The 25,814-nt window shown below is 48.2% G+C and overlaps 1 protein-coding gene across 5 annotated transcripts in view; it reads left to right on the top strand.

Annotated features, from left to right (window-relative positions):
- The window catches only part of PLPP3 (phospholipid phosphatase 3), an 88,102-nt gene that overhangs the window by 46,712 nt on the left and 15,576 nt on the right, over positions 1-25,814 (top strand). For all 5 annotated transcript variants that reach the window (XM_045477540.1, XM_045477537.1, XM_045477538.1 and 2 more), the window contains 2 exons: positions 14,477-14,757; positions 15,190-15,247. In XM_045477540.1, the coding sequence (XP_045333496.1) occupies positions 14,477-14,757; positions 15,190-15,247 (339 nt within the window). The remainder of the gene's footprint in view (positions 1-14,476; positions 14,758-15,189; positions 15,248-25,814) is intronic.

Genomic DNA, 25,814 nt, shown 5'->3' with positions numbered 1-25,814 from the left:
TCCACCAAGATCATAAATTCTCCCTCTCAGATCCTTGAGTCATGTTTATATTAGCCAGAGCCTGGAAGCTTATCTTTGGCCTATATGAGAAGCCGAGAAGGAAGGAAGCTAGAGTTAAACACACTACATGTGAATTGAGTGCTAGTATTCCCATTATACGAATGGAAAATCAGAAGCTCGAAGGGGTTAAGTGATACGTTCAAAGTCTACAGCAAGTAAAAATTGGGGCTCAAGCCTATCCCTGGCTTATTTCAAAGCCCTGCTTCCATTTTGCAGGCGTGATTTCAAATGCAGAGTGGCTGTTCTATCCAAATTAATTGCTTAAGGGATCGGCATTTGTCTACTCATGCCTACTCTGGATCAGATGGAAGCTGCTGATGGTCCTGAGCCGCATTTCATGAAGTTTTTCTTTTGACTTCCCCACCATGGGGGTTGGTTGTAAACTTTGAGACCCCTCTTTGTTTTTTAATAACATCGTAAACCAGGCACACAATCAACAGTTTGAAATTGGGGAGGGGGGGGAGGGGGGCTGGTAGAATTCTTTCCAACCTTTAAAATAAAAACAGTCCATTGGGCAATGCTCGTAGTTTCTTAAAGGTGCACTGAGGATCTTTGTGTTCAGAAACTGAGAGATATAAAATCTAATTTTACTGTTTGTTCCAAATGGACAGTGTGGGGTTGAGTTCTGTAGGAAGAATGGCTTTTCCTGGAAGAGAAGTTTGTCGTAGAAGGCACATAATTGTGCAGTATCGTCTACTAAGGTTTGAACAGGTGTTTTTGACACTCGGGAGGATCAGTTAATTGAGTCCTTTTAGGAAGCTGACTATAACCCAGGAGTGGTTAAGATAAGAATAGCACAGGGACAAAGTGTCACATGCCCTTTGCTCTTTCTACATGCAATTGTTCTTGGCTTTGGCTTGCCTAGTGGGACTGCTCCCAGACCCAGCACGGGAGCGAGGCACTCTTCAGAGGCCGTGGCACCCCAGCTACGTGAATCAGGTGAATCCTGACTCTGTCCAGCCCTCGTTTTCCTTACCTGTGTTCAGATTCACTCATGGGCCTTGCTATAAGGATCAGATGCCATCATTCGTGGGAACGGACTTTGTAGCAGATGGACATGGGGTGCCAAAGTGGCTTTTCTGAGGGCTGTGCTTCTCGTCTGTTCTTCCTTCCTCAAGCAAAACTCCTGGTCAGCAGCTCTTTCCCTGCTGTCAGCCAAGACCAGCCCCTTCTTCCTCTTGAAATGCTAGCATTTCTGAAAAAAAAATCTGCTTTTAGGAGTTTAGTTTGGCTTGCTCTTCTCCTCATGTCATGTTGGTGTTTTAATTAAAAGCCTCCCTGACCTCCCAGGTTTCCTTGGAACGGTCAGTCGTGCGCTGTGACCTTGGTTATAGGATGAGCAACGGCATTGCTTCCACATCCCATACAGTGTCAGCAAAATAGGTTTGGATAGTGCTTTCCTCTAGTTCTCCGTGCTCCTCCCACCCCCCACTCCGAAACCCAAAACAAAACAGGCAAAACAGATAATAATTAGTGTCCTTCGTTAGGTGCCACTGTGTGCCATAGAAACCTACAAACTGTGTTCAAGCATTTCACCCGTGCGGAAACCCTGACAGCTAGGTAACCTGCCTCCACATAGTCTGGAGTTATAGGCATGTGCTCCGGTGCCTCTCTGAACTCCCGCTGTGCAGTGCGTATGCAGCAAGTGAATTAACCCCGCTGAGCCTCAGTACGCCCATCTGTGGAATGGAGATAATATATCTCCTTATTAAGGTTTTTAGAATTAAATGAGATGATGCATGTAAGGTAACTCAGTGCTTGGTGCCTAGGGCATCCTCGATAAATGTTAACTGTTTTCATTATAAATGACTAAACAGTCAAAAAGTGGTGGAGTGACTTTGCAAAGACCTCATGTCTAATAAAAATAGAATCAGGAAAGGACCGCCAGCCTTGGGACCCATCCTGCCGCTCCCGCTCTTTCCTTGTAGTTAATTCACTAAAACCCAGATCTCTTGACTCTTCCTCCCGTGCTCTTTGCAAAAGGACCTTTACCTCTGGATCCAGCTGGGGGCATGTGTGAGATGTGGGCTCATAACGAGGTCTGCTTACCCACTTCCCTGCCATTAAGTACTAGAGTACTCATGGACATAAGCAGAGGCAAGACCTCAGAGGAAAAATGAGTAATTCACTTTAGTGCACCCGATTCTGGAAAAGCTATATACAGCTTAAATTAAACAACAACAACACGTTTCCCATTTCCCCATCATGACTGGTCACAGAGCCTGGCTGCCTCCGTCCAGGATCTGCTTCTGATCAGAGGGTGTGAGTGACAGTCAGGGAGGGTGGGGGTGGGGAACCCGGTCTGGAAATCTAATCATCTTGATATTTGCTGCCCGGGCCTTCTCCTGCCGACCTCAGGTTTGTTTAAAACAACAAGAGAATCCTTGGCTGACTTGCACGCCCCTGCTCCAGTCTGAGTGTCCCCACAGCAAAGGAGTGGGGTGGCGGTGCCGTTTCAAATGTGACCGGGAGGTGCAAATCATCAGAAGTTATAGAGAAAGCAGACACCTTTCGATGGCAGGAGATATGGAAAAATCTAGTCGCTTTGACTTCTTTTTCAGATGTATCTCAGATTCTGGAATTATAGCATAATAGGAATTCCTTCCAAATCCACAAAGCAGCGGTTCCTATCTCTGCCTTGTAAAGGTTTAATGACTCTAGCAGCAGAGAGATTAGGAGCAAAAACAGTGAAGTATCACCCCCTACCTAGCCTCCTCTCAATTTGCCTTGTACCGCACTATGAAGAGTATCAGGGGCGAAGATTTTAATATGGAAAAATGCTCAGTATTCTTTTTAAATCAGCGTGGGCTCAGGGCTTGCTTTGGTCAGGCCCTGAAAGTGGTTTATATAGATTCTTAGCATCTAGGACTTGATGTGTGAATGAGTCACGGGTGAATCCCCTTCTCCCTCTGGCCATATAAATTTGACTTTTCCTCTCAGATCCCATTGAATGGGACTTCTGTAATAATACTCCTAACTAGAGAAAGAGCTCAGACTTTGGCATCATCTGGTTTAGGTTTATATCCTAACTTTTGTGCTGATTATTGATTGTCAGACCCCTTTGGAAAAGAACTATACTTTCCTTTCCTGTAAGATGGTGACAGTAGCTCCCCAACCCCCTAGGCTTTTCTGGAGGTCCAGTCAAGTGACATTATGTGTGTCATTGGCGAGAATCCTCCTTGTCATTGCTGTAGTGTCATGCAGTTAACAGAGTGCCCATTATGTGCACATTCCCTTATTTGCACCTGGTGGTGATTCTGGGAGGTTGACTGTTACAGTTAAGGCCACTAGGGATCAAGGATATTAAGTGACTTTCCCATAACTACTTAGTGGCAGGGCCAGACCAGGGGTCCTCTGATTCACAAGTAAGGCTTTTAAAATAATAATAATGATAATAATAATAATAATAATAATAATAATAATAATAATAATAATATAAGGCACCATTGCTGCCTTATAAAGCCTGCCTGCCTGCCTGCCTGCCTGCCTGCCTTCCACATTCACTTGTCTAGCACCCCCGAAGTAGCAGGTGCTGGGGATCCGATGGTGAACCTGCTGCATCTCTAGCAGGCAAACAGCACCTTCAGTATTTCTGCCTGGTAATGTGATTTGTGTCTGGGTATTGTCTCCCCAGCTAGATGATAGGTCCCTGGAAGGCTGAGACCAGCCTTTTCTTCTTGCCCATGGTATGTATTAAATAAACCCCAGGCAGACATCTCCCTCTCCAGGAAACATTCCTTGGCTGCCTCCTTCCCCACCTTCCAAAGGTCCCAGAGATCCCTGGGCTGGCCTCTGTCTTTGCCGTTACTGTGTGCAACTGTCCTATCTTTTTCTCGGTGACCCCGTTAGCTGCAGCAGAGACAGGGAGCGGCCTGATCTGATTTTAAATTGCTAGTCTCTAGTGCAAGGCACAGACTGTGGTGCTCAATACGCGTTTGTAAAAATCACAAGCCATACGTTTTGGGCAGCAGATCAAAAGCATTAGGCCAGGAGATGTCAGAGGACCTAGGCAGCCGGGCGAAGTATTCCATTTGCTTCCCTAAAATCTTAAATACGGTCCCCGACGCACGCGGGAACGGGCTGTGTAGCACACGGCAGATGTCTTGCTGCAGAGACAAGAAGAAGAGCTTAATACCTCCAGGACTTGTTTATTCAGGATCGGGCTTCAGTGTGCCCACATCTGGACTTCATTACTTCCTCCCCACCCCTCCAACCCCTTTATCTGAGAGCACACTGCCAAGAAAACAAGGTTCCCCAAGATTGCCTCATTAAGGGTTAGTCGAGTTTTCAACTCTGCAAAAAGTGAAGTCGGGCTGGCCCAGCGGTGCCCCGGTAGGAGACCCGGTCCCCCAGTTTACAATCCACTAGGCCTGTGCAATTACCAGGACCACCCACAGAGAGTGGCCGCATGAATCCTTCCACTGTGTCGGTCCCTGATCGAATGGCACAGAGTTCTTCTGAGACCTTCTTATCCCTGAGGGGATGGTGGCAGGGGGCATCTATTTGCAATTTAACAAACACGGGCATCGGGATTAGGATTTAGTTTGTCCCCTTCCACACACACACACACACACATACACACACACACACACACACACACACACAGTCCATGCTCTGGCACCAGTTTTTCCTCAGGCACATGTAGCTCTGAGGGGGTTAATGACCACTTGGAAAATGTCTCCAGTGTGCAAGTGGCTTTTCATTTGTCCATTTAAAAAAATTTTTTTTGATGTTTATTAATTTTTGAGAGAGACACAGACAGAATGCGAATGTGTTGGGGCAGAGAGAGAGGGAGGCACAGAATCTGAAGCAGGCTGCAAGGCTCCGTCCGAGCTGTCAGCACAGAGCCCGACGCGGGGCTCAAAGTTGGAAACCGCGAGATCATGACCTGAGTCAAAGTCGGATGCTCAACCGACTGAGCCACCCAGGTGCCCCTCATTTGTCCATTTTAAATGATAATGCTCTGGAGGCCGAGAAGTCCATTCTGTGAATCATTGTCTGTTCGGGATTGGGGCAGAGAATCAGGTAACATTTACAAGCTATCTGATGGACGGGAAATTAATGCCTTATCTTAAATCCTCTTCTTTAGTTAGATGAGGTAGGTATTATTATTTATTTTTATTTTTATTTTTATTTTTTTACGTTTATTTATTTTTGAGAGAGAGAGCATGCCCAGGGTAGGAGCAGAGAGAGGTGGGGACAGAGGATCTAAAGCGGGCTCTGCGCTGACAGGAGAGAGCCCTACGTGGGGCTCGAACTCGCAAACTGTGAGACCGTCAACCTGAGCCAAAGTCGGACGCTTAATCGGTTGAGCCACCTAGGTGCCCAGAGGTAGGTGTTATTTACCCTGTTTTACAAATGAAGGAGGGCACGGAGGCTCCCAAGGGAGGAGTGGCTAGTTTAAGGTTACTCTGTTTAGTGAATGAAGGAGCAGAAATGAGAACCCAGGTCTCTGTGGCTTCAGAGCCCAGTGCCTGAACTGACATTTATTCAAGGCCTGCTCTGCCAGGAGCTATGCCAAGTGCTCTTTATTTCAGTGAGCTGTAAAACCTTTTCGTTTCTGGGCTTGGGGAGCTCAGTGTATGGCGGCAGGCAAAACGTTGAGACCGCTAGGCAGACGGCTGCCTAAGATCCTCCCGTGGACGGTGTGCGATAGTGTTTTGGGCAAAGTGGCTTTTGCAGAAGGTGGTAACCTGCTGGGAGGGTGGATGTTGGGTGAGTCCCCCCCCCCCCGCTTAGAACAAGCAGGCTTTGTGGTAGACACCTCGCCCTAGGACCCAGATGCTACCCTAGGGGGTTACGGTCTAAAGGGGAAGCCGGGCAACTACAAGACTGACAATACTGTTCCCCGCGGGGAGACTGAGGAGTTGGTCAGAGAACAGGACGGGGGCCAGAGCGCCCCCGGTGGTGCTGGTGGTGCCCCCCGGAACTGAGAGCTTCAAGGGTAAAACAGGCCAAAGGCTGTAGATGGTGTGATGTATAAATCAAGTGCTGCTGTGAAAATTCAGAGGAAGATCACTGAAGGTTACTTTCATGGGTCAAGACTGGGATCATCATTGTCCCCCTCATCATTCATTGGGCACTGGTCCCACTTAATCATCACCACAGCCCTTGAGCTCTTGGTATTGGCATCGTCCCTTTTTCACACATGAGGAAACTGAGGGCTACAGCGCTCTGTTGTCCAGGACCCATTAAGTGAAGAGAGCCGGAACTCTCCCCCGATGCACTCGTTGATTGATGGAGCTCCGCCTTGAAGGGTGGGTGGGACTTCCATCAGAGATCCTGACCTAGGCAGAAGGGCTTGCCTGGAGAACGAGAGGCTGGAACAATGGAGTGTTTTCAGGAAACGTAGAGCAACCCTGTTTGGCTGGAGAAATAAGAGTATCGGGGAGTAGATGGAGATAAGGTCAAAAAGGATCACAGCGAGATTGTGAAATTCCTTGAATGTCAAGGAGTTTTTACCCCAGTTAATCGGCTGGAGATTGTGATGAAAACCTTTCAAGCTAGCTTCGTCAGTTTTGCAGCCAAGGTGAGGAGGAGGCCTGAACCACGATGGGGCTGATGCAAGGGGGAGAGAGAGAGAGAGAGGGAGAGAGAGAGATGGATATGAGACCCCTTGTAGAAGTAAGACGACCGGAATTGGAAGACCGTGCGACAGCCTACAGGGTCATGTCTTTGCAGTTATATGATGGTAACTTGAGCAGGAATAAGGGGGAGAGGAGTGAGGTTTGGGGAAAAAGTGGGAATGGGTGTGACACACTGGGTTAGGTTGACGTGCTGATACCATTGGTTTGATAACTGGTTGGGAGATTTGGCAGAAGATTGGAAGAAGGCTGACCACTGGGGTAAGGGGTAAGCTAAAAGTAGAGCTGGGGTGAGGGAGGGAAGAGAGAGAGGGAAGTGCCCTTTTGATGGTCGTCTTCACAGAGGTAATAATTGGAACTGTTGAAGCAGCAGAGATCAGGGCGGAAAGGCAAGGCTTCAACCCCAGGAAGACCCACATTTATCTGGGAGAACCCTGAAGGGGAGCCTCTGGAAGGAGTAACGCATTTGAGAAATAGGAAGAAAAGCATGGTGGTGCGATATTCAGGAAGTTCAGGGGATTCAGTGTCAAAAAAGAGCATGAGATGGGCAGCAGGCAGTGCGACAGAAAAAACATTCAGGAGACCCTTACGCAGACAGGCAGAGCTAGCCATCTAGGACACCCGTGGCTTTGAGTCCCTGACTTTTGGGAAAATGACGATGCTTCGCACTTCAATTTTTTTTTTTTTTTTTTTTTTTTACATTTATTTATTTTTGAGAGACAGAGAGAGACGGTGTGAGCAGGGGAGGGGCAGAGAGAGAGGGAGACACAGAATCCGAAGCAGGCTCCAAGCTCTGAGCTGTCGGCACAGAGCCCGACACGGGGCTCGAACTCATCAACTGTGAGAGCATGACCTGAGCCGAAGTTGGACGCTTAACCGACTGAGCCACCCAGGTGCCCCTACGATGCTTTGCACTTCAGACTGCCTTCTTCCTAAAGCTTCTGGGCTTAGGGCAGCCACTGCTGATTTCCGCCATAGCTAGCTTCTGTGGCCTCTCTCTGGCCTCTTTGCTGTCTGTATTCTAGATATTGGAGTGTTGGCTTATCCACGGAGTCCAGAAACTCCACTGGTGGCCTTGGACAGAACTATGTCCTCAGTGCTTTTCCCAGTCTGCGAGGCACTACTCTTCCACCCAAGCAGGAGAGGCAGTGAAGATTAAATTTCTCATCATTTATTTCTAGTCATTAAAGATACTGCATTTTGTTGTCCTGGATGGAGCATCCAGCTTCAGAGAAAATCCAGCCACACTTCTGTCTCTGTCCCGCGAAGCGGGATCCAGATAACATTACCTTTTTCCTTTCGCTGGGGACTGAAAAAAATGATTCTCCCTTCTTTATTGTCCATCACCCAGTGTTTGTTGAATGAATCTATTCTTCTGGATGGAAAGAAGTTCACTAGTCTGCATAACTGAGATGTGAAAGAACAGGTTGGCCCTCTGTGGCTAGCAGGGACTGAGGTGGGCAAGCGTTTGGCAAGATTACCTGACCTTCCCAGGTGTTCTAGCAGCACCCGTCTCACTGGAAACACAGACCCTGCCGCCTGCTGGGACATCTAAGAGAAAGCCAGCTTGACGCCATCGGACAGGACCCAGGAGCTAGAATGAGGAGTCCAGGCTGCAGTGACAGTTCTGCCATTGCCTGATTTCTAAGGGTGATTCCCTGGCCTCCCCGGCCTTCCCCATACTCACTTATAAGGTGTTAATAATAATTCAGTAATAGGATGTTGGGAGAAGCAGATAATGCAGTAGTTGTGAAAATGCTTTGTAAGCTATAAAGCGCTAGGCGAATATTATTATTCAAGCAGGTCAAAAAATAAGGAAGTTTGTCCTTCAAACTCGGCAGGGGAAGAAGATGAGTTCTCAGTCTCTAAAAGAGGTGTTTGTTGGGATGCTGTGCAAAAGTCTGACTTTTCTTGGGATAAGTTACAGAGTGGCATGTGACAGATGACACGAACAATGCACTAGGCTTTCCCTTGCTGCCCTGGGTTGAGACTTCCGCTTTGTCCCCCTGAAAAAGACATCCTATGGATAAAGTGGTCAAAGCCAACATATCCATACACATGTTTTCTGGTTCTACTCTGGAGGGGTAGTACTTCCAAACTCTTCACTTTGGAATGTGCTTTTCCAAGGAGCTTTTGAAAGTATCTTAGAGAAGATATTTTCAGGGCGCCTGGGTGGCTCCGTCGGTTGAGCGTCCAACTTCATCTCAGGTCATGATCTCACGGTTTCGTGAGTTCGAGCCCCGTGTCAGGCTCTGCCCTGGCATCACAGAGCCTCTGCTTCTCTCTCTCTGTCCCTCCCCCACTCATGCTGTCTCTGTCTCTCTCAAAATAAATAAATAAACTTAAAAAAAAAAAAAAAAAGAAAAGATTTTCTACAAGTATTTGTTAATGTTTTGTTTCCTCTTCCCTAAGGGGAAGAGAAAAAAATTATAAGAGAGCTCTAGGCTTTTGACATACCACCTTCTTGCGTCCCTTGGCAATCCTACCAGGTAGATGTTATTGACGTTATTTTCATAGAGGAGGAGCCCTAAGCCCAGAGAGGCGAAGTCACTTGCCTAACGTAAGATGTGCGATTCAGGCTGAGGATTTTCTGGCTCCAAAGTCAGTGCTGCTTTGACCACCCTGTGCTCTCTCTTTTCCAAAAAGCCAATGCTCTCCAGATTTCCTCTCTGGAACACTTCGATATTGGTGAATATGTGGACAGTTGAGGTCTTTTACACCAGAAAGGAGAGGCAGAGAGGAGCTGTCTTGGAGTTGGGGACAAACCATCACCGTGGTCGGGGGCAAGGGCTGGTCGTTTTCTGTCTCCTTGTAGCTTTAATTGCGATGCTTCCCGCTTTATTAGTTTCCAGATTCTGTGCCAAGTGCTTTAAAAGGCAGGTAGGGGAGAATTCTCCTCTGCTGCCTGGCAGCTTGCCATTACCCCCGAATCTGTTGCTTGCTGTTTCAGAAAGGGATCAACATTGAAGGCATTTTTCTCAGTAGTGAAATTTACATATCACAGCCTTGCTGACTGAAGCAGAAATGAGGGCTCCAGGGGCTGGAGTCTGGGGGTGGGGACAGAGCCTTTGTAGGGGGAGGGAAGAGCTTATTTTATTACCCGGGAATAAAAACATTGCGAGTAATGAATAAAGTCCGAAAGCAGTAAATCTGGAACTCCGGCGTTAGGTGTGTAATGTGTCGGAGAACAATTTAAGCCTTCGCCTCTTCGGCAGAGGTGAGGTATTCGGGCCGCCTTTCACAGCCCGAATTTCATTAAATGGCCTTTTAAGGGTTAGGATTACAAGAAGCCAAGTCCGGCTGGTTCATAATGATGATTTATGGCTGTGTTGTCGACTCCCCGACCCTTCTGTACAAGGGGATAGAGAAAATACATAATTTGTTGCTCATTAACTGTAAGATCTGTCAGGGCTGCCCCAGAAGCCATGTGGTCCTGGAGTCATGTGTCTGCTAAATGGCTTCAGCCTGGCCCTGTCCTTGAAAACACGCAGTTGCTGTTGGGCCGTGGAGATCGTTTTTAGTAACAATAGAAATACGGCTGATCCCCAATTTAGGAGGGTTTGACTTACGATTTTTCGACTTTACGGGGGTGCACAAGCAATACCCATTCAGTAGAAACCACACTTTGATTTTGAATTTTGATTTCTTTTTTTTCCTGGGCTAGTGATCCACGGTGCTGGGCACCAGCAGTGAGCCACGGCTCCCAGTCGGCCTTGCCAGCACGAGGGTAAACAGCCGGTACTCTTCACATCATTCCGTGCCCGTGCAACCGTTCTGGTTTTCACTGTCAGTGCAATATTTAATACATTACGTGAGCTGTTCTACACTTTATTGTAAAATAGACCCTTTGGTAGTGATTGTGCCCAAATGTAAGCCAACGAAAGTGTTCTGAGCACATTTAAGGTAGGCCAGGCGAAGCTATGATGGTCAGTAGGTTAGACGTGTTCAATGCATTTCCGACTTACGATATTTTCCACTTAGGATGCGTTTATCGGGACGTAATGCCATCATAGGTTGAGGAAGATCTGTAATCAAAAATTCTCTCAATACAGTGTGTTGTGAGTCTTTGAACTTAAATATCTGGGCTCTCCTTTTAGCTCTGTCACTTAGAAACCTCAGAACCTTCAGGTTAGTGACTCTCCCTCAGTGCCTTACCATTCTCAGCTGCAGAATGGGTATAACTTCACAGAGCCGCAGATCAGATGAAACCAAAAAGTACGAAAGAAATGTAAAAGATTGCTGCTGTTATTAGCATCGTTTTGAGGAATCTGAGGTGCCACGAAATGCTTTCTTTACCTCTTCCTCCTCCAGTGAGAGGAGGAAGCATTTTAACTGTGTGAGACACTGTGGCACCACACCCAAAGTTTTCAAATGAAGGGACGTTAGCACCAAAATGAGTCCTTGAGTTGTAACCAAGCCCTTTCTCCCTAAAGTGACTCAAGCACAGCGGTGAATCCCCTGAGATTAATCCGTAGATTTGTGTAAGAGATGCTGATTTGCAGTGAAAAGCTACGTGTTCTTTTTCAGCATCAAATAGGAAATCGGGCTCAAACCAGGCCAGCTTAGAGTTTCTTCATTTGTGGCCGCGGTATGGTTCAAGGAACTCAGGAGCCGTCCAAGGGCGGGGATTGTGCATGGGGCCTTGGTTCTGCTCCGTGCCGTGGCATCATCTCGGAGGGAGTACCTTACCTCTGCTACTGCTGATTACCTTTGCTTGGTTAGGAGAGTCGTGGTGAAGGTAGTATGGGAGAGTTGAAAATAAATGTCATTGCAGGGGCACCGGGGTGTCTCAGTCGTTAAGCATCTGATTTTGGTTGGGGTCATGATCTCACGGTTTGTGAGTTCGAGTCCCACCTCAGGTGAGTTCAAGCCCCGCTTCTGGTAAGCTCATGCCCTGCTTCAGGTGAGCCCCGCTTCTCTCTCTCTCACTCCCTCTCTCTCTGCCCATTGCTCACTTGCACCCCTCCCCCCCTTTCAAAAACAAGAAAATGTCATTGCAATGAGGAAGTGATAAATTACGGAGTCTAGTCTCCTCAGTGGAGAAACTGGCTTATCTCAGGTTCACTCAGTGAGTAGAGACTCGCTCAGTGAGTAGAGAACGCTGGCTACCGACTCCTACTGTAGTTTTCTTCTCCCTGCATCCAAAGTCATGTGAGCATCATTTATAAATAAAGAAGAAGAAAGAGCATGACGGTGGTAGTGAACATCTGGAACTTGTTAGCCTGTAAGGTTACACAGGGTAAAAGTATAAACAGGTTCAAAGGGGAGTTAGACCAGGAATCGTAGGAAAGAACGCTGGGCGGGGAGCTAGAACACCTGGGTCCAATCTTCAGTTGCGAGTTAATTTGGACCTCGGTTTCTTCCGTGTATAGGGGACCCTTTCATTTCTGACTTGCTGTGCTTCTCAGATTTTAATCTCTGCAACATGTTCTCAAAGGGCTTTTGGTAATATTTAGAGGATATTTCCAAGTTTGCAGTAAAACAACTGCGAAAACTGTGGTCCTGTTTCCATCCGTCCATTCATTCAATCAGTAGTCTGAGCACCTCTGCCAGAGCAGGTACTCGTCCTGCCCCTCAGGGAATGCCTAAGCCAGGACTTTGCGTTGGACTGGCCTTTGACCGTCTCTCTTTATTGTAGAATCACACTCAGTGTGCTGTGGGAACCAAGGTGTAGCACTTAGAAATAATCAGGTATTTATAAACACAGAATCGTTGTGTAAACGTTAGCAGTGCTGGTGGCTGTTCTCGCTGCCACACCGGCTGGCCCCTGGGCCCGGCTGGCATCTCCCTGCCACCTGGCCATCCTCCCGCTAGACGTGGGAGCCCTCGAGAACTTGGATCAGATCCCCTGCGTTGACCCCTTCCCCAGCGGTAAAAAAAAAAAAAAAAATAATGGGAGACGTTGAAAAGGAGTGCCCGGATATGTCAGTCTATTGCTTCCCTTGCGGTTGTGAACACGCTGTCTGTTCCCTGAAGCAGCAAGTGTGGCTCGTCACCCTGCCCTGGGAGGAATTGTGAAAGGAGCTTTGTGGTGTGTGATGAGTTGAACATCGCTGTCCCTGGACTGTGGTTGCAATCAGGAAGTGGCCGGGGCTGTGCTATGGAGTTAAGACAAGAGCAGCAGGCTGTGTGGTGGGGCATCACCAAAGTGGGATTGGTCCTCTGCTGTGTAGGCATCAAGGGCATTTGCCTTACGGAGAGCAGGCTGGCCCCCCACTCCTAATATAAAACCAGGCAGTGTGACTTGATCTTGAGCTTCCACCGTGCCTAACTCATGATTATTGTAGGCAGTTCATGAAATAAAGTGTATAAAAGCAATACCTAGTATGCAGTAGGTAATCAATAATTTTTCCCGGAGTGACAAACGTCCCCTAAGTATTAGGAGTAAACAAGGTGGGATGGTGAAAGGGTATGAAAATCCAGACTCATTGGCTGCCCTTTAGGATTGAGGAGATGGGAGACAATGTGCTGAGACTTGGAAATTTGCAAACACTGAAGGGCATTGTGTTAAAAGTTCCTTGGTTTGGGGGCGCCTGGGTGGCTCAGTCTGTTAAGTCAGACTCTTGATTTCGGCTCAGGTCATGGTCTCAGGGTTCATAGGATCGAGCCCTGTGTTGAGCTCTGTGCTGTCAGTGGATTCTCTCTTTCTCCCTCTCTCTCAGCCTTTCCTTCATTCTCTCTCTCTCTCTCTCTCTCAAAAATAAATATAAAAAAGTAAATAAATAAAGACAGCTAAAGAAACATGCCAACTAAAGACGATGCTTAATAGTTAACTGGATTCTATTTAAAAAAAAAAAAGAAAAAAGCTCCTTGGTTTGTAGAGCAGTAGTCTTTTCATCACAGCATTCCTCTACAAAGGAAAATGAAAGAATCCCTTTCTACAACCCGGGTCGTTTCCCATCCGTGTTACCAGATTGAAGCCAACAACTCTGCAAAGGCCTGCAGCCTCCTCTCAAGGAGAAGGAGACTGAAGCTTGGAGAGGTTAAGTCATTGCTGAAGGACACCGGGCAGGTGGCAGAGCTGGGACTCACACCCAGGACATGGTCTTAGGCATCCACCCTCCTATAGAAGCCCTCACCACGGCTCAGTGTTGACACAAGGCTGAGATCCCTTACTCAAAAGCTCAGAATCCTGACATTTGCTCAGATCCTCTGACATCCTGGCCACCCTTGACCATGTCCTTGATTCTTCATCTGTTTTTTTTTTTTTTTTCCATATCTGGGTCCTTGTCTCTTTCTTTGTTTAAAAAAATACGTGTATAATTTATATTATATATAATATTTATATTTTTTACATATTATCCATAATATTTATATTTTTACATATCATATGTGTTTATATATAAATATATTTAGTTGTATATTTCTGCTGGGACTTTTTTTAAAAAGGAGAAAATGACCATGTTATTAGCACTTTGCTCTTTCCTCTCCTGCGTATTTCTGTCTGTATATTTCTTTTTTTTTTTTTTCAACGTTTATTTATTTTTTTGGGGACAGAGAGAGACAGAGCATGAACGGGGGAGGGGCAGAGAGAGAGGGAGACACAGAATCGGAAACAGGCTCCGGGCTCTGAGCCATCAGCCCAGAGCCTGACGCGGGGCTCGAACTCACGGACCGCGAGATCGTGACCTGGCTGAAGTCGGACGCTTAACCGACTGCGCCACCCAGGCGCCCCTGTCTGTATATTTCTTAAATAGAAAACTGGGATTTTTCTAGATTATAGCCTGCGATTACGTACTGAACGTTCTCTCGAGCCATGAAATATCCTTTACGGCATCCACTTTGATGACGGGTCTTGAGACCACCTAATTCCCCCGTTGGCTTCCTTTCAGATCATCACTGGGGAGTTCTACCGTATCTACTACCTGAAGGAGAAGTCCCGGCCAGCGATTCAGAATCCCTATGTGGCAGCCCTCTACAAGCAGGTGGGCTGCTTCCTCTTCGGCTGTGCCATCAGCCAGTCCTTCACCGACATTGCCAAAGTCTCCATTGGGCGCCTGCGTCCTCACTTCTTGAACGTCTGCAACCCCGATTTCAGCCAGATCAACTGCTCCGAGGGCTACATCCAAAACTACAAATGCAGAGGGGACGACAGCAAAGTCCAAGAGGCCAGGTGAGTCACCACCTGCCGTGGCCACAGCGTGCCTGCTTTGACACGGGCAGCTCAGGGAGCACTTGCGAAGGCGCCTGCGACATGAGGTGCCAGGCTCAGCGCTGGGCTTTGGTTTCAGTGGGTGAATGAGGCATAGTCCCCATCCTTAAGGAACTCGGGGTCAGTTGATTTAGATGCATAGGTAAATAAGCAATTATGGTAGAATACTGGTAAGTCCACTCATTCATTCATTCATTCATTCATTCTTTTTCTTATCCATTCATGGGTGCCTGCTAGGTTCTAGAAAACATGTCCCAGCGGACTGCCAAGGTGGCAAAACCAAACAAGACAGTGCTGGTCTCAAGGTCACGGTCTAGGGAGAGAAGACGGACAGGCAGACATGTGTCAGGGATGTGCCTATGGCCCTCTCATGGCCCTCTCTTGCTCTTGCAGGAAGTCCTTCTTCTCTGGCCACGCCTCCTTCTCCATGTACACGATGCTGTATTTGGTGGTAAGTACCTTCCTTCTGATTCCAGTGGAGTGTACTATTGAGCCCCAGCTTAAATCTCTTCTGTGCAGAGAGCCCTCAGAATGGTTAGGGATAGACCCCATTGTGAAATCCTTGACAAAGAAGTCAGCTAGAAAAGTTAGGTTCCGTTTTGAGCTCTGCCACAGCGTTAGAAGTTGTTTTCCTTTCTAGGCTTTTCCCATTTGTCAAATAAAAATAATATTGATCATGGCTGCTTGATAAGGCTTGTGGGCCCTTTTTGAAATTGTAAAGTGATAAAGACACTTGTGTAATATTTTATGGTAACGAGTACTGTCTTCTGACCATCTCTTTACTCAGTTGACCCTTCCAGGCACCCTGGTACTACTGTCTCCGTTGTGGGAAAGGATTACTAAGTAAGGCTCCGAGAATTCAAGTCAACTGTCAGAATTGACAGGCACTAGAACTGTTGCTCAAATGCAAACCCTGTCATCAAATTCCTAGTGTTCACCATGCCAGGCTTCTTCCATCCCCCGCTGATGGAAAGGCTTTAAAAATCATCAATATCCGACTACATAGAACGATTTCAAGTTTTTCAGAATACTTCTGCTCCATGAGCACACGCCACCTCATGACAGCATGGCGAAGTATGAAATGTGTATCCCCACTGCTTGGAGCCAGAAACTAAGACCCAGGGAGGCTAAGCGGCATGTTGGGGGGTCCCTCAGCTAGTGGTGGGGCCATGATCTGAACCCCTGTGGCCCTGTCTGCCCCGACTTCCTAGAGGTGCTGGGAAGGGACAGGTGAGTGCCCGGTTCTTCCCCAGCTGCTGCACAGACAGCAGCTGGTCTGTTTCTCTTTGCGAGTTAAAAAACGGTCCCCTGCCTCTCCTCTCCCCTTGAATGAGGCCCCTGTGCCAAGGTACTTCCTGCTTTCGGCCCCTTTGATGCAGAGAGAGAAGGCGCTGAGAGGTCAGACATAGCTCAGGGGAGCAAAAGCTGTTTGCAAAAGAACGTTTTGATTTTGACTTATTTAAAAAACATAATTAGGATTTGGAAAACCTAGCAGAAGGTTTTTTTTGTTTTGTTTCCCCCCTCCTCCCAAAACAATCCTTTCCAAGCCTGGAGGCCTCCCGGCTTCCCGTTACCTGGGATGCGGAGCTGAAAGGTGGGCCCCAACCTATGAAAACCTCAAACATGGATCTTGTTTATACACGAATCACACTCCCTCCATTCTTCATTTGTTGTTGTTTTGCTTTCGCTTGGCTTTTAGAAAGCTAATGTCGCGAAGATCTTTCGTTTCCTATTTCGGTTTTTTTTTTTTTTTTTTTTTTGTATTTCTACCCAGGTCTGGAAGCAATTTTACAAATGTAATTTCAGTGTTTTGCAAAGGTGCTTGGAGGAGTGGGTCTCTGTTCGTTTTTCCCATGTTCCTTCATTTTCTTCCAAGAGAAAAATACTGGGTAATTTTGAAACCAACTGTGTGCCCTGTGTGCTCTATGGCCGCCCAAAAGATAAAGGTGCTGACCCGTTTCTGGTGCCTTCTGTGTGCCGGGCACCGGGTCAAGCTCTCTCTTCCACACTGGTTCTCTCAATAACTCGATGAGATGCGTTTTGATTACCCCGTTTTAAGCTGAAAACAAACCAACCAACCTGACGCTAAGAAGTTTAGTAATAAAAGTTCTACCTCCGGGGGCGCCTGGGTGGCCCAGTTGGTTAAGCGTCTGACTTCTGCTCAGGTCATGATCTCACGGTTCGTGAGTTCGAGCCCCGCATTGGGCTCTGTGCTGACAGCTCAGAGGCCGGAGCCTGCTTCGGATTCCGCGTCTCCCTCTCTCCCTGCCCCTCCCCCACTCACACTCTGTCTCTGTCTCAAAATAAGTAAGCATTAAAAACAATAAAAGTTCTACCTCCTGTAAGAGGCAGAAGAGAGATTTGAAGGCTGGTCTCGATGCCACCAGGATCGCTGCCTGTTCCTTTCGTGATACTGCACTACAAACCCAAAACCAACCTCGTCGGGATAAACTTAAAGAATATAAGCTCCCGACCCTAATTTCAATTTCACCTGAAGGCGACCTGCCTTTCTTCAGAGCTGCCTTAATGGATGACATGCCCCCCTCGCCCCCACCCTCCACCTCCAGGATGATTACAGCTGGAGATCTCTGCAGGGGTGAGGAGTAAGGGGCAGTTCAGACTGGGTGTTTATTTGCATCTCTGAGGGAGGAAAAAAATTACAGTGCCTTTATGTTCCTGGAAAGAAGGAAGGGAAGGAGGGAGGGAGGAAGAGAAGAGCGTCCTTAGTCCTTCACGTCCCTCGCATCCTGCTACACGTGCACACACAGCCATGCGCACATCACACGTTGAAGGACCCTTGCAAACAGACACAACTCGCGGACACCCACATATACAACCTGGAAACACATAGCTCCGTTTTTAGCTCCGAGGTTATCTTGCCCTAAGGCAACGTCTGAGGCTAAATTCCAAGGAGGACAGTGCTCATTCCCAGGGCTCTTCCTCTATGTGATGTCACACCGAAGTCTCAACCCTCTCTATGTCCAATTTGCAGAGGTTTCTAAAGCAAGTTAGAACACCACGGCTGCCCGTCAGGGTCAGTGGGAAATGCTGTAGTCGGTCAGAGCAGCCCTCAGACCCATCCCCCAGGGATGTGGAGCTTCCCAAAGTATTGGAGCTGGGCAAATGAGACCACAGGAGACCCTGGCCTCCCCGCCAGGGCAGCCTCCTTGGGGCCTTGGGGGAAAATCGCCTTTGAACCAGCCGGTTGTGGGCAGCATTGATGGCGTTTGCCCTCAAGGTCAGGCAGACCTGGCAGATTCTGCCCTGGTGGTTACCAGCTCTGGAACCAGGCATTGCTCACTGAGCTTTGAAGCCTCGGTGTATTCCTCTGTAAAGTAGAGACAGTAGTGTATTTCGCAGGGTTTTCGCCATTTCACTTCTTTTTTTTTTTAATTTTTTTTTTTTTCAACGTTTATTTATTTTTGGGACAGAGAGAGACAGAGCATGAACGGGGGAGGGGCAGAGAGAGAGAGGGAGACACAGAATCGGAAACAGGCTCCAGGCTCTGAGCCATCATGAGCCATCAGCCCAGAGCCTGACACGGGGCTCGAACTCACGGACCGCGAGATCGTGACCTGGCCGAAGTCGGACGCTTAACCGACTGCGCCACCCAGGCACCCCCGCCACTTCACTTCTTTAGGTCCCACGTTCTCCAGCTGTCCTATGAAAGAGTGGAATTAGATGGCATCTACTTCTCAATCTCTGTGGCTCTCTTTGAAAGATGTTTGAACTACCCTAAACTCTGCGAGGGAAGATGGGAAGCCCTCGGGGGCAAACTTATGCCCTCATGGCCCTGGCGTTCAAAGAGAGGGGCGGACAGGAAGCACTCTAGGCCTGTTGACGGCAGCCGCCCTCTAGAGCCTCCCATGGCTTTGAAGGACACTCCGTATTAGGTTTTGATTTGTAAAATGGTTAGCTTGGAAAAACCATGCCCCAAACACCAAATTATCTCTGGGCATAGAAGCTTACAGATGAGGTTAAGGCATGTTAGTGATTAATGCAGATTCTAATAAGAGAAACCCACAGCATGTATAAGCGCATGCGAAGCTTTCCTAGCCCGGAGTCCTGGCCCCAACCCCAGGGAACCACATCTGGACTGGCCCTGTACCCTCCACAGTCGGGGACTGAGGATAACTTGGCTTTCTGGATAAAACGCCTATACCAGCACAGGCACTAAACCATGTAGCAACCAGACAACCTGGTGTTTCTTGTGTTGTGCCAGCACCCTGCTACCTCCCGGGGCCCCTGACGTGCATCGGACGTGGGCCCTGCCCTCCAGGGACTCAACACGGTTTCGGCATTTGGCGTTCAGCGCGTATTCAGTGGGTGGCTGTTACACACCAAACAGTGTGCTAGGGGGGTGGAATTATAGACATGGGGAAGTCATCGTCACAGCCTTGGGGAGTTCAGTCTAGGGGAGCAAGGAGACAGTGACAGCGGTTGGGTACGCTGTGTGCTGGGGTGGGGGTGGGGGGTGGATGTGGGATCTTATGGAAGCTCAGGGTCGTGGCACCCCCAGCCAGCCCAGAGTGGAGGGGGGCAGAGCTGGGGAAGGGTTCCCGTAGGGTAAAGATGGGCAGATTGGAAGGACCACCCGTGTGCAGGTGAAAAGGGGGACGATGGTTTGGGGGCTGCAGGTTTTCATTTCGGTCTAGCTGGGGTGGCTGGTAGGGGAGGAAGCAGGGGTGGGAGGGCGCAGTGAAAGCTGAGAGGACCTTTGGGACCAGCCACCCCAGCTCCTCCTTCTCCAGCCCAGAGCAGGCAGCAAGTTGGTGGTGAGGCCTTTCCCTTGTTGCTACTCCCCTCCCCAAACGTGAACCTTGGCCGCTTGCCTTTTTCAGGGTCAGAGAAGCCTTTCCTGCCCCCTTTCTGCAATACTCCCTGACTCCCCTGTGCAGCCTAATCCCTGCCCCCCTCCCCCGACCAGTTTCTCACCATCTGACATACTATATATTCTTCGCTTCTTTGTTTATCTCTGCCGGATAAATTGTAAGCTTCATGAGGGAGACGTTTTTGTCTCTTGACTCACTCTTGTATCCCACTGCCCCAAACAGCGTCTGACACTTAGTTGCAATGAACATTTGACGAGTGAGTGAATGAATCAATCTCAGGTCTTCAACATTCCCAGGCCATGCTTCTTTCCGTTCCATGCAGATTTTGTTCCTCTCCTCATTGATTTGTTCCTCTCCTCATTGAATTGATAGATCGTGAAGGACCTATGCGGTGTAAGGAAGGCCTCTGCTGCCTCTTTGCTGAACTGTTTATGCACTGGCTCTTTACTGCAGTGCCCATGAGAAATGTTGATGTGTCAAAGGGTTTGTCGGATACCAAGGAAACAGGGAAGCGGCCGTCCTCTGACCGCCATGTTCCCTGGCCTGTGGTTGTTAGTCATTGAGGTTTTGTTCAGTGTGTTTAGAATCCTGGAGCGGTGGGGTCTGGTATGCCCACGAGACATGCCCGCAGATCCTGGGAGTTTCTGGTGAAACCCCTTGTAGGGACAAGATGGCTGTTTGTAAGGGGAATAAACCACTGTACCAAATGTTTTCCAAACTCTTCCCCACCCCCATCCACATCCATCCATCCAGCCACCCTTCTGTCCATCTGCCCATCCATCAGTCTGTCCATCCATTCAGCCAGCCAGCAGTTTCTGAGCCAGACCTTGTGTGAGCACCTGAGGACACGAAGAGACCTCATATTTGGTGTGGAAATCCTGAAAGGTAGAGTCTCAGAACAGTTGGATGAGGTCCCCAATTCGGGTGGACTGAGGCACGGAGCCCCAAGGGAAGGGCTGTGAACTCCACTCTGAGGCGCACTGACTCAGTTCACAGGGTCTCCGTAGCTTATGATCAGGTCAGAGATTCTAATACCCTGACTCTTCCAAAAGCTGTATACTTGTGTTTTGACATGGGCCTTGTAAAAGTATGTGACCGGTGAATTCAAGGAGCATGAGTGTTCAGATGTTCCCCGTAGGTTGTCCTTAAGTCCACGACAAGCGGGTAGTCCCCTCAAATTGCTTTTCTCCTAAGACAAATCCAGTATAAAAGACCGTTACTTTGTGTGAAGAGCACTAATTTCCTCAAAGGAAGCCAGGCTCTGTGGTTAGATCTCAGTCTTAGAAAAACACGTCTTACTCAGTATAAATTGTGGCTCTTTGTTACCTTGAGCAAGTGACAGGGCCTTTTGGCCTTGATCTCTTCATCTGAAAAATGGGCACGATGGTGGTATCTACCCAACAGGATGATTGTGATAGTTGCAGGTGAGGCCGTTTAAAGCCGCGGCACCGTGTCTGAAACCGTGCTTGACAAATGGGGAGTGTATGTTTCTCCCCCTGATAGTGACAGAAAACAAGAGCTGATCCCCTTTTCAAGGAGGAGAAAAGTCGACTAAAAATTCTTCCTTTGTCCTGAAAGTAGTCGAATAGCTTCCCAGAGAGAAATGCCCGTTCTGCACCACGTAGACGAATCACCAGGCACAGGCACCAGAGCCAGGCGTGAGCCGTGGAGGAGCTGAGAGGAGGGAGAAAGTTTCTCCCTGTGGGTGTCAGTGATCTGGACCGACTTCCAGGAAGAGAGCATATGCAGGGACATAAGGAGGGACAAAAGCCTCCTTTTCACTCTGAGCAGAGCAGTCCCAAGAGCAATGGAAATGAAGTGAGAGGACAGTACCGACCTGTTTCACCAGTATGCAAATCATGTAATGAAACACAAATGACTTCGCAAGAAGGAGTGTGACTCACCCCACATGTGACTCGGCTGGTTCAGACCAGAGGAGCCAGCTTGAGTTCAGCCAGACCTCTCTAAAGAGTTTTTGTTGAATTCCACAGGACCCCAGTTTGGGAGCTAGGACCAGGAAGGAGAAGAGAACTCCATTTAGGGAGTGAGTTGGGTGTGCCAGGGACTTCCACATACATCATTTTGGGGATGGGGGTTCATGGGCAGACATAGTCCTTTCTGTTGTAAGCTACCTGCCTACAATCAGCAGTGTTATTTTAGCAATTGGGGAGAAAAATCTTAGTCAAAGAACGAGATTTAATTAAAAAAAATTTTTTTTTTTACATTTAATTCCTTTTTGAGAGAGAGAGAGAGAGAGAGAGAGAGAGAGAGAGAATCAGCGGGGGAGGGGCAGAGAGAGAGGGAGACCCAGAATCCGAAGCAGGCTCCAGGCTCTGAGCTGTCAGCACAGAGCCTGACGCGGGGCTCGAACCCACGAACCGGGAGATCGTGACCTGAGCCGAAGTCGGACACCCAACTGACTGAGCCACCCGGGCACCCCGAGATTTAATTTTTAATGTGAACATATTCTTTTTGCATAGAGGAACTTATTTTTCATTCATGTTTCTGTCTTTCGCAGTTTTGAACAGATGTACACGATATGTGTTGGAGGTTTTTTTTTTAATGAACAAATCCCCTTACTCTGTAAGAGAAAGCAGAAACTTCAGAGAAGCAGAGTGACTGGTTCAGGGTCCCCCAGCTGGCCTGGAGCAGAGAAAAGATTCAAGTTTGGTTTTGCTCTGATTGCAAATCAGACACTTTTCTGCAGTGTCACACTGATGGTTAGAAGTGGATTCTCCCAGCCCAGAGGTCTTCACACAGAAGGGGAAGTAAAGACAGATCGGTCAGGACCTCAGGGCTGCTGACCATGAGGAGAGATCAAGGTGATTCAGCCTTTCTGGTTTTGTCCAACTCTGCTTATGTCTTCGCTAATTACTCGTTCAGGGTGCCTGGGACTTTGCTGAAGCCCCTGCAGAAATTCTGATTCTGGGCAAGTCTCCTTGCTGTTTGGTCGAGGACAGGGGCCATGGGAGTGTTGTGGTCAGAAGTGCGACTTCCTCCCGTGGAATGGCAGTGAACGCAGCCTCTTGCCCCATGGACTTGTTCCCAGGCTCAGGTTTCCCAGAGCAGGAGAACTGGGCTATGAACCGGCAGAAGCTAATCCATTTAGCGGCAGGGTTGCTGGGGCATGAAGGGACTTACCAGGTCCTTCGGTCAGCCTCCAAGCCTGTTGTAACAGCTTCTCAAATCAGAATTAGCCACAAGGTGGAAGGTTATTGTGCAACCTTTTGCTTTGGTAATCTACTTGTTTTGGCGAAATCCCTCATCGTCAGCGAGTAAATGGCATTCACCGACGTAAAGGGTTGACACAGGTTTCTGAAGAGTGCCTTGAGTTCCCGTGTCACGCCAGGCAGGGTCCTGTGTGTCCCATTCGATCCCGGCAACCCTGAGAGGGAGATAGTGTTGTACCTGTTCCACAGATGAGAAGTTGGGGGCCCACCCACTTAGGAGGTGACAGAGCCATGAATGGAGTTGGGGCCGCTTCACCCCAAAATTCCCGGTGCCGCTGCCGCTGTGCTTTCCTCCTGAAGCCCCAGCTGCAGACCCTAGGATCAGCCCTGAGGCCTTGAGCCATTCGTGGGTAAATGTGTTGGTTACCGATGGGGAGCGGAGAAGCAAGCTTCAGCGTGCTGCCGGCCAGTCCACGTCTGACTGCTTCCCAAAGGGATTCTTTTCCTGTGGCCCCTACTCCTTTTTCATTCATAAGCACTCCCTTCCTGCAGCTCTCCTGATGACTGGTCTCTTCCTCTCTCTTCAAGTTCCTCTGGTGTATTTATTTTTTTTTCTTTTCGTGAGCTCCAGTATCTGAGTCAGTAGAAGGGGAGATGTGGGCCGTGTCCGGTTGGGAAACCCACCCTTCCTCTGCCCCACCCTCATTTCCAAGGCCCATGACCTAAACTCTGCACGGGGAGGGAGAAGCCCTGGAGGATTCTAAAGAAGCATTTTCTGAGGATCTGCGGACTTTTCAGTTGAGGGAAATGAGAAAATCTCAGGGCCGGGTTAAGAAATGTGGTTAGAGGGGCGCCTGGGTGGCTCAGTCGGTTGGGCGTCCAACTTCAGCTCAGGTCACGATCTCACGGTCCGTGAGTTCGAGCCCCGCGTCGGGCTCTGGGCTGATGGCTCAGAGCCTGGACCCTGTTTCCGATTCTGTGTCTCCCTCTCTCTCTGCCCCTCCCCCGTTCATGCTCTGTCTCTCTCTGTCTCAAAAATAAATAAAAACGTTTAAACAAAATTAAAAAAAAATTAAAAAAAAAAGAAATGTGGTTAGAGAATAAAATCTGTGTCTTGAGCAGAACTTGGTGCCAGGCAACCTCTACCGTAGCAGCCACCTGTACTACAGCCTGAGAGATAGTGGCTGTTACACTTATTTTCTTTGTGAGAAAACTCAAGGCTCAGTGAGATTTTCCTTTTTTTTTTTTATGTTTTATTTATTTGGAGAGAGAGAGCATGAGTGTGAGCAGGGGAGGGGCAGAGAGAGAGACACACACAGAATCCAAAGCAGGCTCCACACTGTCAGCGTAGAGCCCAGCGCAGGGCTCGAACCCACCACCTGTGAGATCATGACCTGAGCCAAAATCAAGAGTCCCGACGCTTAACGGACTAAGGCACCCAGGCGCCCCATTACCTCTTCTTGTAGATTTTCAACTGTTTATTTTTTATATACGAGAAACTGTTGATCTTTATCACTTGTTCAACCGTGCCCATCAGTGCATTCTTTATTATTTCTCATTCGTTATTCTTAGATTGCCCAATAATGCATTCATAGCATTTCATAATGATTATAGAGTTGCCTGCTGTTTTCTTGGCCTGGGTTTTAGAATTGTCTTTCCGGTTAGTTGTGGATTCAGTGCTGGCCAACTTTCCCGCCCTGTCAGGGCTGGCTCTGGAATCTTCCACCCTTCTTTCTCCTCAGGACCAGCCAGTGGCTTGCTCCCTCCTGACCACCAGGAGGAAGGTGTCCCTTTGTCTCCGGCAGGGCAGAGTCCCATCCCTGCCGTCCCAGGTCCATCTTTGGGCCATCGGCTCCTCCCCTGTGCTCTCTTCCCCTTTCTCCTGGTCTCCCCCTGTGCTTGCCTTTGATTTGTCTTCGGAAGTTCCCCTTGTCCACTTGCCTTTTCGTCTTCATTTCCCAAGTTCCCACAGGAACCTGGGAAGTAGGTTGTGCCCAGAGGTTAGAACGGAAACTGCAGCCAGATAACTCCAAGGGACAATGCTCAGTTGACGTCATTTCTTTGCCTCGGCCAGAGGTGGTTTTTTTCTTTCTTCCATTTTTCTTCAGGTTACTCTTCTACTCCACCCAGCCCAGTATCTGTCAACCTCTGTGTGAAAGCTCCCTGGCATTGTCTGGTTGGTTTATGTGTTTCCTTTATATTCGAGCTCAAAAATCCATAGTTAGACACTTGGTCTTTGGTAGGGTTGCTTTGTTTTGAAGCAGAAGCATCCCCTTGTGACTATCTCGATAATCTCTCCTATCGATCCTGCATTTATTTCCAACACGATCCTAAGAGGCGAGTCATGTAGGGACTGTACAGCCCTATCTCCAGGAATACACACAGATGCGTGAAATGAGTTGTCACAGGTTGCGGAAAAGAAAGCTTTCCTACCCTGGTTAGTATTCTTTAGTGAGTTTCAATCAAACTTCAAATCTTCAAAAGAAGATGATGAAAAGAAACTAGTGAACTTTTAGGAAGTGTCCAGTGTGGTCCAGGCTGTGGATTCTTTTTTTTTTTTTTTTTTTTTTCTTTTTAAGTTTATTTATTTATTTTGAGAGAGAAAGAGCATGTGTGCACATAAGTGGGGCAGGGGCGGAAAGAGGTGGGGGAGAGAGAAAATCCCAAGCAGTCTCTGCACCGCCAGCATTGAGCCCGACGCAGGGCTGGAACCCACAAACCGTGAAATCATGACCTGAGCTGAAGTCAGACACTTAACCAACTGAGCCAGCCAGGCGCCCCCAGGCTGTGTATTCTAAGGCATTCCTTGCTGTCTCCATTTTAATTCTTTCTTTCTTTCTCCCTCTTTCTTTCTTTCTTTCTTTCTTTCTTTCTTTCTTTCTTTCTTTCTTTCTTTCTTTTCTTTCTTTCTTTCTTTCTCTTTTTCTTCCTTCCTTCCTTTCTCTCTTTCTTTCTTTTTCTTTCTTTCTTTCTCTCTTCCTTCCTTCCTTCCTTTCTTTCTCTTTCTCTCTTTCTT

The sequence above is a fragment of the Leopardus geoffroyi genome, chromosome C1 (assembly GCF_018350155.1).
Source record: "Leopardus geoffroyi isolate Oge1 chromosome C1, O.geoffroyi_Oge1_pat1.0, whole genome shotgun sequence".
In the NCBI taxonomy this organism is placed as follows: Eukaryota; Metazoa; Chordata; class Mammalia; order Carnivora; family Felidae; genus Leopardus; species Leopardus geoffroyi.
This window is presented reverse-complemented; position numbering and strand designations above follow the sequence as displayed.